At 40.9% G+C, this 13856-nt stretch overlaps 1 protein-coding gene across 3 annotated transcripts in view; it reads left to right on the forward strand.

The window, feature by feature from the left end:
- The first annotated feature begins 517 nt into the window (after positions 1-517).
- The window catches only part of UGP2 (UDP-glucose pyrophosphorylase 2), a 45334-nt gene continuing 31995 nt past the window's right edge, over positions 518-13856 (forward strand). Inside the window, exon 1 of one of the 3 annotated variants that reach the window (XM_020985454.2) lies at positions 518-608. Coding sequence is in view for 1 of the 3 variants with exons in the window: in XM_020985452.2 (XP_020841111.1) it covers positions 1883-1901 (19 nt within the window). In the remaining 2 variants the exon portion in view is untranslated. Of the gene's footprint in view, positions 609-858; positions 952-1540; positions 1902-13856 lie in introns of those variants that run through there. The other 2 variants (XM_020985453.2, XM_020985452.2) reach the window with 2 other exon arrangements.

The raw sequence follows: 13856 nt of genomic DNA on the forward strand, positions 1-13856 counted from the left end.
AGGTCCAGCTCCAGGGCCAGCTCCCAGGGCTGCAGGATGGCCTCGCCTTCGGCAGATCTCGCGAAGTGTGGAGGAGAGGCCGGTGGAGGCGGTAAGGTGGTTCTAGTTCATAAGCTGGACCTCCAGGTGGAGATGGCCAGCGGGGAGCGGGCCATTTGGTGGAAGGAGGACTTGGGTTCGAGTTTCATCCTCTGATCTTTCTTGCTTTTGTAACCTTTGGCTACTCGCTTAAACCTCAGTGTCTTCATCTATAAAATGGGGGTGGAGTATTAAGACTAGGTGGTCTAAGAGATCCCAGCCCTAGGAGCCTCTAATGAAAGACAGTAGATCAAGTGAGAGAGGTTAGGGCTGGAAACGGTACTAGCAGGAAGGCCCGGAGTGGGGAACGGAGGAGATCCTTGGGCCTCTCTCTCCTTTACTGGGAGGGGCCGACTCCCAGGCCCAGGCCCCGCCCCCGCCCCACCCAGGCCTGCGCTGCGCTCTGTTGCCCCAGCAAAGGCTCCCGCCCCTTCCGCCCCGCTCATTGGCCAGCTCCCGCGCCTGCTCTGGCTTCTGACTGGGGGGCGCCGGCTGTCAGTCTAGAGCTGCCGGAACATTTCCGCATTGAGGTGGGGTTGCGGGGAGGGGTGCACGGAGGGGGAGGGGAGCCTATCGGGGGGTACTGGGGGGACGGGAGTGGGGTGTGTGGAGAGTTCCGGAGATGGGGGGGTGGAAACGGGGGGACGGGGTCGCCGCCGCCATAGCTGCTTGGCCAAAATTCGGGGCGGGAGGTGGCGCTTGCTCCGCGGAGCCGGGCTTGGGGGGCGGGAGGAGGAGGAGGAGGAGGAGGAAGAAGAGGAAGAAGAAGAAGAGGGCGCCTCCGAGAGGACACATCCTCCCTGCCAGTGCACAGTCTTCTCCCCAGGGCACCATTCGCATCCCCTAGCCCGGAGGCCTGAAGAGTGGAGGAAGGTGGGTCTGGGCGGCCGCGCCCAGGAGGGGCGAGGAAGGAGGGTTTGTCCTTGGAGACCCTCCCCCCCGCCCGATTCTCGCGCTGGCCTGGGCCTCGCCCGGGGGTTGGAAGCTGGGGATTCTGGGGGAAGGGAGGAGAAGGGGCCGCTCCTTCTCCTCTCTCCTCCCCTCGTCCTTCCCCTGCCGGGGTAGGGGGCCGACCACTTTCTATAACTCACGTGGGCTTCTCGTGCCCCCCTCCCGTAGAGGGGCGGGGAAGAGGCCCCCCCCAGGGCGGACGAGGCCCGGGCCGGCGGGGGCCGCCCCGATCACGCGCGGGGCTTGTGCGCCGGGGAGATGCCCTGGACGTGCCTTCACGCGCTCTTCCCCCCACCCGGGCTTGGGGAGGGGGCTGAGAGTGCGATGTTTACCGGAGGGTTTCCCGGGGAACCTGCCCATTGGCCGGAGGCTGGAGAGGGAGGAGGCGGAGGAAGCCGCCGTCGGTCCTGCGGCAATCCCACCCTCGGGGGGTGGGGGGAACAAGGGGGCGGTGAAGCCGCCGCAGATCCGCCTCTTTCATTGATGAAATTTAAATTCGAGGGGTTTTACCTTTAACTTGGGTCTCCAGCTGGCTCTCGTTTAGATCTGGAGCGCTCTGTAAGGCTGTACCGGGTAAAAGCGGACTCCATCCACCGACTTGCCTTTTTTTTTTTTAAGTGGAAAAGGAGTAATTCCCACTGGTGTACTTTTTTTTTTTAAAGAACTACTCTTTATTGCTTTGAATTGCTATTCCTCCAAGTTGTCAACTGTGGGTGGAAAGACCACGTCGAATTTTTAAGCAGGAGAAGAAGAAAAACCTGCTCTAGAGTGTGACTTGTTGAAAAAAATTTTATATACATATACACATAATTATATTTATACTACAGAGTATTTATTTTATTAAACCCCCAAAATGTCGATATTTGTACAAGGTAAGACGTTCCTTATTTCCTGAATTGCTTTGACTGTGCTTGCTGGTAGCCCTGGCAGTTGGGAGGTTGGTGGGCGATTTGGAAGTGGAAATAACTCCTTTAAATTACCTTTTGCAAAATTCTTATCGAGCTGTTAGCTAAGCAAATGGATCAGCCTTACCAACGAATATAATGTATGCAGCTCTCCCTTTTCCTAATATTTCACTCCTAATTTCCCTTGAAATCAGGTTAGCAGCACTTGTGGGTGGTATGTGACAGTGGCTGTTGTTAGGAAAAAATAACATTGTAACGACCGGAGCTGCTGGTGTTTAACTCCATTACCAAGAAGGGGTGTGGAAGGGAACCAGGAAAAGGGCCCGGGAGAGATGACGGGAGTCAGGTGGATTTTGATAAGGACTGTTCTTTGAGATTTAGCAGTGTCAGTTTCCACTCTGAGTGTCTACGTGGTTTGGGTGTCAGATTCGTTTATTGCGAAAGAGGGACTAGCCCACAGAAGTTGGAGGTCATTTCAGCCGGAGAAATGACTTTGCTGCATTGCTGTGATATTTTTCTCATTTGAAATATGAAAAGATTAATTAGGATTTCTTTAAAATTTGAAGATCTCCCACTGTGTTATAGGTTGCTTGGAAAGAGATCCTTCAACAAAACATAGCCTTGTAATCCGTGCTTTGGGGAGGTGTGTAGTGGGGAAATAGAGTTGTCTTTACAAAGAATTACTGGGCTGTTGTGCTTGGTTTGCCACACTTTTTGCATGCAAGTTAAATATACTCTTTATTGGCAGACCTCTGAATGTGAAAGTTGTTGCCAATTTTTTTGCAGACTTCAGCAGCCACAAAGTTCACAACTTCACAAGCTTCACATGACATCCTGAATAAACAGAGATGCTCCAAAAAGAAAAAAAGGGCTATTAGTAATGGTTACCTTGTTGGAAAGTGATGTAATTTTCACACCCAAGAATATCAGAGCCTAATGAAATTTCGCATCACGTTGTTAATTCAGCTATTTAAAACATTATAGATTTAAGAAGTATTTTAAGATAGAAATTAGTCTCACTATTACTGAAACATGGAATGCTTTAACCAGCTGACTGTCTTCAGTACTAACCCCAGACATGTCACATGCAGCTAAATTTCCACAACCATATCTTACCTTGTTTATGGTGAAAGATGCTTGTATTGTGATTTGAGACCTGAGTAAAATGGCTATAATTTATCTTCCAGAATAGAATGTCAAATTTAACTCCTCGAATTCTTCTCATAGTTGTTTTCTGTTCTGATCTTAAATAGGAGAGGGGAGGGAAGGGAACAGGCATTTATATGGGAACTACTATGTGCCAGGCACTGTGCTAAGACCTTGTGACAACTCTGGGAAGTAGGTGCAATTATTATCCCCATTTTACAATTGAAATTGAAATAGATAGGTTGAGTGATTTGCCAGGGGTCACACAGCTATTAAGTGTCAACAAAGAGTCAGTTGAATAATTTTGAAAGTTTACTACATGCCAGGCACTGTATACTAAGCATTAAGGTTACAAAAGCAAAAATAGCCCCTGCCTTCAGGAAGTTAACATTTTAAGGGAATGGGGGGAAAATAACATGGTTTATACAGAAATAGGTAGAGGAAATCTCTGGAGGGGAAGGCAGGAGCAACTTGAGGGCAGAAGGAGAGAGAAGAGTACTAGGACTAAGAAGAAGACAGTAAGAGGGATTTGATCTGAGTCTCAAGGAAGACAAGGAAGTAGATAGTGTGGTGGAGATCCATGACGGACAGCCAGGAAAAGGCACAGTGATGTCAGATGAGGTGTCTTCTGCAAGGAAAAGCAAGTAGGTTGTAGATGTCTCTGCATCACTTAGTACAGGCGTGGAGGGGAATAAAGTGTAAGAGTGCCAAAAAGAAAGGAGAGGGACCCTTTATGAACACTTTAAATGCCAAACAGAGGAGTTTATATTTGATCCTGGAGGTGATAGGGAGCTATTGGCATTCCTTGAGCTAGGAAGGTGACATAGTGAGACTTGTGCTTTAGGAAAATCACCTGGGCTGCTGAGTGGAAGATTGAATTGGAGTGTGGAGAGACAAGGAGACCAATTAGAAAACCTTTGCAGTAGTCCAGGTGAGAAGTGGTCAGAGCTTGAAATCTCTTAAGTAGGAATAATAGTTCTGTTGGACTTTGTATGGTTTGAAAAGTACTTTCCCTACAAGTATAAGTATTGTTAATCCTCATTTTGCAGATGAGGAAACAAAAGCTTAGGTTAAGTCACTTGCACCTGATTATGCAACTAGTAATTATCTTTTCACCAGTGCTTTTTAAGGGCGATTTTTGACTAAGTTCCCAAGGAGTGTTATTCGCTAATTCATGTATGTAATGACTTTATAAATGTGCCTAGTGGGCTCCAAAACAAGTTCCAGTTCTACAGCAGGTAGTGTGTGGATATGAGATAGATGTCTCCATTTCATTGTTTCTTTCTGTTAGCTTATTCTTTCTTGTTTGGGAGTGATTTCGCAGAAGGTGACAACTTGTCGTTCTGCACAAAAAGGGACATTTAAAATTTATCAATGGCCTCAAATTTCGTATGTCAAGAGTAAATCCACTGTAAGTTCCATTAATAGAGTTCATTAGTGATTTCACTCCACAGTTTGATTTTTTTTTTTAGCTAGAACAAGGATGTAATTTTGTTGTATTTCTTTTTTTCTTTTTTGTATGCCCCCCAAACCAACTGATTTTGAGCTTATGTAACACTGTCTTTACTATTAAGTTGTCCCTAGTATATGCTACCATAAGCTTCATCATTGTTTCTTTTTGTTTATTCTTTGTCTCCCAACACTTTCACAACTTAATTGCTAGATGAATGTTGATGATAAAAACAATCCAGTTAATGCTTAGGAATCAAATAGCATTTTAAAATTAGGAAATTATTACAAACATGGCTTAGAAACTTTATAAATTTTAGGGCTTAACAAATTGCATAAGGTTAATATACTAATGTTAAATGCACAGGAGGGAATATAAGTAAAATACATTCTGTACTTTTTCTTTGTTTTCAAAAATGGATAAACCTAAGGAAATACACCAACTTGGCAGGAATTGATCCAAGAAAATATGTTCAAGTAACTACTTTTAGAATTTAGAGAAGGGGGATGATAAGTTCTTGTTGTTGGGTTGTTTTTTTTCATTGAAATAGAAGAATCTTTAGTCTACTTTTTTCTTCTTTGGTGATTTCTGAGTCTTCCTACATTGTCTGCCAGGTCTTCTATAAGTATTGAGCTATAGATTCATGGAAAAGATTCGACATATTAAGTTAGAGTTTATCAAGTAATAGTGATACTTTCTATAATGCTAGTGATTGATTTCCAAGTATTAATTGATTAATTTTGAAAATTTCCATATTTACTCTATAAATGCTAACTATTTAAAAGAAGCAGTAGAAATGTAACTTCTTGGGTATTTTCTATAAAAATCTATAAGAAAATAACTTTTTCCAGTCAAATTTTTTATTGATGCATAAGTATCACCACAGTCATTACAAAACATGATATAGATAAGCCAGTTACTTTATTATGAAAACTAGCCCAAACTTTGAAACATTATCATTGTTGAAAGTTGGTTAGGTTCTGAAACCTTAAACTAGAGGAGGTCCATGACCATAGAAGTCAGTGTCTTGTATAATATGGTTTTAGGACCAGAACTTATCTGTATTTTCCTCTACTGGAGATGACTTCTGATATATCTTGGTGCATGAAGTCAGTAATTTTTAATTATCAGAAACTTGTCAGCAGACCTCAGAGTCTGGCAGGTCCTTCTAAGTTGGAAAGGCTTTGATTATGGGCCTAACCTGGCCAAGTTAGAAGGAACATGAATTCCTAGAACGTTGCTCACAAGGGGCTGAATTCTTCTGGCTACCCATGTAACATGGCATGGATAAGATGTAGTTTAAATTGGTGGGTGGAGTGCTCACATTGATGAAACTTTGTTTTTGAAGTGTTTGGAGTAAATTGTATGTGTTAGAAGCTAATGTCCATTTCTGTACAGTAGCTATTTAGATTTTATGAAATTATCCTTTGGACTTGAATGATTGCATTTAGTTTATGTATATGTGGATGTCTTTTAAGATCAGTCAATAAATATTTAAGTGCTTACTGTGTTTGTGGCACTATGCTAAACACTAGAGATACAAAAAGAGGCAAAAGATGATCCTTGCCCTCAAGGAGCTTACAGTCTAATGGAGACAATAAACAAATGTGTACAAACAACCTACAGGATAGATAAGAAATAATTAAGACAGGGAATACACTGCAATTAAGAGGTGTTGGAAAAGACTTCCTGTGAAAGATGAAATTTTAGTTGGGACTTAAAGGAAGCCAGGGAAATCAGTAGGGACAGATGAGGAGGGAGAGCGTTTCAGGGATGGGCCAGAGAAAATTCCGGGAGCCAATAGATGGAGTGTCTTGTTCCAGAACAGACAAAGCCAGTGTCACTGGATTGAAGAATATGTGGCAGGGAAAAAAAGTATAAGAAGACTGAAAGGTAGGAAGGGTCTAGGTTACAAAGGGCTCTAAAAGAGAACTCCAGAGAGAGGATTTTGTATTTGATCCTGGAGGTGATAGGGAGTTTATTGAGTAGGGGATGATGTGATCAGACCTCCATTTTAAAGAAATCACTTTAGGAGCTGAATGGAGAATGGATTGGAGTGGGGAGAGACTTGAAGCAGGCAGACCCATCAGCAGGCTATTGCAGTAGTGTAGACATGTGGTGATGAGAGCCTGTGCTAGAATGGCACCATCAGAGGAGAGAAAGGGACATATTTGAGAGACGTTATAAAGGTGAAGTTGACAGGCCTTGGCAACAGATTGAATATAACAGTAAGACCTGGAATTCAGAATGACTCCTAGCTTGCCAACCTTATGGATTGGGAGGATGGTGTTGCCCTATGCAGCAATAGAGAAGGGGGTTGGGAAGGTTTAGGGTGAAAGGTAATGAGTTTTGTTTTGGACATGTTGAGTTTAAGATGTAGACTACATCCAATTCCAGATGTCAGATTGGAGATCAGCAGAAAGATTAGGGTAGGATAAGTAGAATTGAGAATCATCAGCATAGACATGATAATTAAATATGTAGGAGCCAATGAGATGATCAAGTAGTGTAAAAGGAGAAAAGGCAGCCCAGGACAGAACTTTGAGGGATACATAGGGTTAGGTTGAAGCCTCTGGATAGCCTCTAGGAAAGGAGACTGAATAGGAACAAAGAGAAAGTAGTGTCTTGAAAACCTAGAAAGAAGAAAGTATTAAGGAGAAAGGGGTGGTCAACAGTGTCAAAGCCTACAGCTTTTTGTAGAGAGGTCAAAGAGAAAAAGGATTGATTGATGGATTGGATCAGATAAGATAATAGTTGTTATTATGTGGGAGAAGTCATTCTTTCTTTCCTTCTCTTCTGGAAGGCCTCTTGCTTATGTGTTAAACAAAGATCTGAGAGCTTGTCTATATACTGGACACCAAATATCATTAAGAGGTACATAAATTAGAAGTTGGTTTACAGGATTCATTTAATAATTTGTTAAATATCTGCTGTGTACAAACACTTAGATGCTGAGGAAGATAGGAAAGAAAAGCAGATCACTGGCCTTCCCTATTTTCCCCTTTCTTGCCAAGTTAAGAGACTTCTTTTTTGTTACTTAATCTAGTTTTTCCCTGCTCAGCAGATTCACAGGCAGCTAATTAACTGTGACAGACTTCTCTTTAATAGCAGTGTTGGTCAAGGAAGGATATGGGAGTGGACTGCCATCATTGGACTTGGTCTGGTGCCTTTTACACATGACCTAGACCCTAATCTTAGGACCCAGTTGAGTGTTTTGCTTGTTCAGACGACCAAGATGTGTTTAGCATCTTTGAATTCTAGAGTTTCAGGATTGTAGATGGTGAAGCAAAGTTCTAGATTAATTTACAGGTTTTTTTCCAAGCTTTACTTATAAAGTTACGATGACCAGTTAAGTCTTGAGGGAGTGTCGTGCAGTAGGGTTCTGTACAAAGGGCTATATCATATTGCTGTGATGCTCAATGATCTTGGGCTTCACCATAATTATTAATTTTATGAAAGGTTTCTACATAAGGATTTTATAAGTAAAAATTCACAGTTGAAAGTTCTGGTCAGCTAAAATTTGATTAACCACACATCTAAGTTGGACTGGTCAAGTTTACCCTGCTTTTGTTAGAACGTCAGATAAACATAGAAATTCAGCATTACTGTTAGTCCTAATTTGGGGATAAAAGCCAAAGAGCTAGTTCAAGGCCAGGCTTTGGAGATGGTGCCTTTGATATTGAGAGAAGGGTTTTGGATATTAGTTCTTTGGTCTTTGGAAGAGTAGGAGAAAGTAATTCGACATGATGGAAAGAGCGCTGGACCTAGAGCCTGGAAACACTTGGTGTTGAATCCCCTCTTTCATGCTGACTAGTTGTGACACTATTGTCAAGTTGCTTAAGATAATCTGAGCCTCAGCTCCCTCATCTGGAAAATCAGATTCAGTTAATTCAACCAGGATTTATTAAAAGCATCTCTTATGTGTACAGTGCTTCAGTTCTTACCCTCAAGAATCATAAATTGTGTGAGATGAAAACCATATATACATAAGTTAGCACAATATAATACAAAGTAGTCGGGAGGAGATGTATAGAACAGATTACAATTTTAGGGGCTTGATAGAAGGTGGCATCTGACTTGAAACTTGAGGGGAGTTAGGAATTCTGAGAGGAAAAGAAGGAGGGGAGTTATAATGTCTACAGTACCTGCTTTATAGGGTGATTGTAGGGATCAAATGACGTAATGTAAATTGCTTCAAAATGACAGTTCTTTGATATTAACAAGCAACAGGTCACAGTATGTGTGAAGCTGGCCTTGGAATCAAGGAGGACTGGGTTCAGAGCCCATCTTTTAAATATGTGACCTCTGTGAACCTAGGTGAGTCATTAACCTCTTCCTGTCCCAGGTGTGACTCTTGTGTCACTGCGCTGTTGAGGCATTGATCTTTACCAATAGAGGGAGTCCTCTCAATTGGAGCTCTCTGCAGAATGAAATAACATAAGCTGACCAAAATCCTGTTGCTGAGAATTCTTAGAATAGTAGAATAAAGTTATCTTAGAGAACAATGGTGGGTTTAAGATTGAAAACATAAATCATTTGACTACATTGGCCTCGACCCTTATGAGTGTTTGAGATTTTTGTTAGGCTAATATCTTTCTAGAATAGAGGAGTTCTTTACTTTATTTTGTATGATGGACTTCTTTGGCAATCTGGTGAAGCCTAGGGACTTCTTTTCAGAATAATTAATTTATAATTGAAGGAAATGCTAACTTTCATTTAAAACAAGAGTTCTTAACATTTTTTGTGTTCTGGATCCCTTTGGCAGTGGGGAAACCTGTAGACTCCTCAGAATAATGTTTTTAAATGTATGAAAAAAAAAGAAAAATAAATGTATGAAATTGTTTTTGGCCTTTTTATCCCCAGCCCTTGGCATTGCCCCTGACTCATAGTAGGTAATTAATAAATGCTTGTTGAGTTTGCTAAATAGAATTACAAAGGAAACCAATTATATTGAAATACAGTCATTTTATGTCAGTGGACCCTTCTGCTCTGCATGTGTGGAGGGAGGGAGCCAGGGCCAGCATACTTTTCAAGGACACCCAAGGGTGGGGAGAAAAGTGTGGGGGGGCCACAGATACATGAAGGCTGGACACAGACTCAAAAAGGAGAAGACAAGCATTGGGAGGAGGCTGGGGCAGACATGCAGTACTGGAGTTGGACAGAAAGAAGACAGACATTTGGGGGCCATATACTTGGGTGGGGGGCAGGTGGAGCCAGGAAAAGGTACCAGGCATTGATTTCTCCATGTTCATTCTGCTTTTCCTTGGTGTTTTTTTTTTGGGGGGGGGAAGGGGGGTGGGTTTGAAGCCACAGAGACAAGGGGCAGGAGCAAAGAGGACACACACAGTACTGGAAAGTGAAGTTAAAGATTTTTTCTGAATGCAGACTTTTTTCAAAATTCTTTACATATAGTCAAATGTTTATAAAATGCAAAATTATGTAAAGTGAGAACTCTATGTTGTTTATACACACACACACACACACACACACACACACACACACAGAGAAACATATTTTTATATATAGACCTTAGGTTAAGAACTCCTGAGTTAGAAGTTAATGAAAATAAAAATGAAGATTTTTTTTCTATTTAAGTTCACAGATACCCAAAGTTAACAGTACCTATCCTAAAGGCTATAACCCCTCTAGCTCAGCAGACCATGTATTTTCTAAAAGAATATGTTATGGGGATAGGATAGCATAAGATTTGACTTAAGAGTACCTTGACTTTTCAGGTTAGTAGATGGCTCTGAATTAACTAGCCCAACTGAGTTGCAAACCGTTTATTTTGGAATATTCATTTTCTTCCACCAAGTATACATTTTCCTAGCTAGTAACATGTTTTTTCATAGGAAGGAAAATACTGAGTTGAAGACTACCTCCTCAAAAACCTTCGTGCACTTTCTTGCTATGGACTCTGGTGTTCAAAATTACCATGCCTATAGCTCTTTTTGGACTATTTTTGAGAGCAGATACAGAAATTGGCCATTGCATTACCTTGTTACGTAGAAATATAATAGTTCTACATAACAGTTGCCCTGTTACGTAGAAAATAACAAAGTATTTTTCTAATGTATTTAAATTAATCAAAGGATAGTATCTGTGATAGCCTTGTGATTATAATGTACTTTTTAAAATACCACTTTGTGCTGAAATTGTTTTCCAAGAATAAAAAGTGAGTAAGAGGCTAGATGATATGGTAGATGGAGATCTTGCCAGCTTCAAAGCCATGAAGACCTGAGTTGAAGTCCCACTTCTGACATGTACTGTAAGACCCTGGGCAAGTTACCTTCAAGTGTGGTCTGAAACTCCTTCAGGGTGGTCTGTGAGGCCAAAACATTTTTTCATAATAATACTAGCACATTTTAATTCTAATGTGGCAAATATTGATATAAATCCACATAAAAGTTCTTAAAGGTTTCTAGTGTAAAGGGGCCCTGAGACCAAAAAGCTTGAAAGCTGCTTGCTTGAAGGGGGATGCACTTCTCTAACATGGCAGCAGAGAAGGCACAGAAATAGAAAGAGGGAGTTCTCTACCTGGAAGTACCCCTACAACAGTGAAATCACAGATCAGTCCCTGTCCCTAAAAAGCAAGAGCAAACAATGTATGGGGACAGGAAGGGAGCACTGGCTTCTGATGGAGGAGACCAAGGTTTTTGTCTAGCTCTCAGCAGTGTTAGGTGACATTTCCTAAGCCAGTTCAACTCTTGGAGGCTTATTTTATTCATTCCATAAATGGCCTCTAATATCCTTTTCAGGGTTTTGATTTCTCCAAAAACTCACTTTTTGCATGTTAGCTACTAAATTTAAAAATAATGTGTAAAAAGATGGTAATATCATCTAGGGACTTAGCCCTGCATGGCTGGACAAATAGCCGTGTTTCCCCTCTCCCAGTTGTTATCCTAATAGCATTATTACTGTAATAGGGCCTACTATGATGCTGCTACATTTGTGCTGCACTTGTGTCTGGAATCTTAAAACTTCTAAAAGAATGTAGGAAAATGAAATATTACAGTCCTGTGCACAATTTAAATGCCTGTGGGTCCATTTGTGCGAACAGTAAAAATACTTAGTCTTGGTAATAAAATATTTATAGTGATATATAAAAGCTTTTCTCAATTTTTCTTTGCTTAGAAGAGAGCCTGTATTTAAGGAATGGTCAAAAAAAACCCCACAAAATGCAATAAATGGTGTTGTGATTCTCCAATTACCGAACAGTTCATAAACTTGTCCAATTTTAGTTTTTCATCCATATTATTGAAGGTATATTCTAAAAGTGGCAAGCCTGCAGCCTTATTTAAATGTCAAATTAAGAAAAAAAACACCTCTGAGTGTGTGTTTATAAATATTCGGTTTTAGTCATGAATTAAGTAAATGACTATGAGGAACACTGGACTAAGATAAAATTTTACTCAAGAAATAGCCAGTCTTGATTGTCTCCCCTCTGCCTTCCCAGCCTTTTGTCATTTTAGACACCCTTCTACTCTTATCAACCATCAGGGGGCTTCTTTGGTGGAAAGACTGTATTGAAGCATAGCTTCTTCCAGTGCAGTATTTCAGTACTCTTATTTTAGCTTCAGAGCATGGGCTAACAGACACCCCAGTGTCTTAATAGGCCTTTGGGCCCTTTCTAGAGCCCTGGGATCAGGAACTGGCTTAAACTCAGTGCCTTCATTCCTCTTATTCAACTGATTGGATGCTATGTTGTGCCACATTTGGCTTTGCTCACTAAACAAATAGCTTTGTCTGTAATGAAGAGCACAAAACTTTATATTCTTTGGTAAACCTTTTAAAATGTTGCACACGTTTTCCACTCCTTCCCAAACCCTCCAGCTTTCCAGACATAAGCTCTGGGACCCTTTTGCATGATTTCTTTTTATTTCTCTACTGTAATTGGATATTTCTTTAAAATCTGACAAGTTTATTACATATGTATTTTTTTGTGGATTGGATTTTTTAAAAAATTCTTAGGGTAAGTTCTGCTGCAAATGACAAGCCTAGTTATAAATTCTTTTCTGACATTTCAATAAAAGATGAATGGAAAGGGCATGGCCAGTAAGAACCAGTAGTTTTGTCCAACCAGAAATTGTTCATAGAGGCACACCATCATCCTGGATAAGAACCTAAGTGTTTGCATTCAAATAGCACTATATTTCACACAAGCCAGTGGTTTTTGATTGCAGTCTTATCCCTTCTACCTACCTTCCCAAAGTGTTAAGTGGCATATGCACATTTTAAATGAAAATGAATGTTTGGGATTACGCATTCTTTTCCCACCTCCCTCCCCCATATAGGGAAGAAAGTTGGACTAGTTGTCCTAAGTATTGCTTTATTTAATCATCAGTGTGTCATATGTAGGCTTTGGTCTAAGGAACATTAACCTAGACTTCCATCCTAGCGCATAGATGGAAACTGGAAATTTCAGAGACAACATAAAGTATATTGCTGACAGGATTATATTTCAATTCAGATTAAAGGGTTCAGATTGGGGACCCTTGTTAAACTACAGACCTTCTTGTCTTTGGCTTCAAAAGGCCAAGAACCAAGATACTCATTTAATAAACGTCCTTAAGAATGTCTTAGCTTCCATCACATTCTTGGGTTTTCTTGCCAGGTCAAAGTGTAACAGTTGCTACCCTGAGAATGGTCTCTTAATTTCTTATTCTTCATGACCTGGTTGTGAGGACAGAACAAACAAGTCAGATAGGAGGGTAGTTATTTAACAGATCATTCATGTCACAGGGGAACAGCAGTGTATTTTTGTCCTCCTTGTTCTTCTGTCACCTAACACTTCTTAGCCTGTCTAGCTATCAGTGTAAAGGTTGCAACCCTCCCTGCCTTAAAATGTTAATTTGAAATTTTCATATGCCATTATCAGGACATCAGGGAACACTGATAACTACCTGAAATATTGAGACCTAATGATGTATGATGTGCCTGAAGATATGCAAGGATTGTTAAGATTTGGAGATAAAGGGAACTTCAGAGGTTATCAAATCCAATCCATTCACTTTACATATAAGGAAACTGAGGCCCAGAGAAGTTAAATGACTTATCTACCTGCTTCTTTGATGTTGAAGGGAAGTGTGGTTATTGGGAAATGGAAGCATCATGAAAGTGAAAATAAATCCTGTGGAGTTTTTTGTTTTTGTAATTTGCAATTTACCTCAAATTAGAAAAATTGCTCTTTGATGAACACACTCAATTTAGAATTAGGACACCTAGGTTCCAATTCTAGTTCTGACACCTAATGGCTTCAGTTTTTTCCCATCTGTAAATGAGCATAATACACTCCCTACCTCACCAGTGGTTGTGAGGTTATAAAC

Source organism: Phascolarctos cinereus, unplaced genomic scaffold (assembly GCF_003287225.1).
Source record: "Phascolarctos cinereus isolate Bilbo 61053 unplaced genomic scaffold, phaCin_HiC Scaffold_2;HRSCAF=192, whole genome shotgun sequence".
In the NCBI taxonomy this organism is placed as follows: domain Eukaryota; kingdom Metazoa; phylum Chordata; class Mammalia; order Diprotodontia; family Phascolarctidae; genus Phascolarctos; species Phascolarctos cinereus.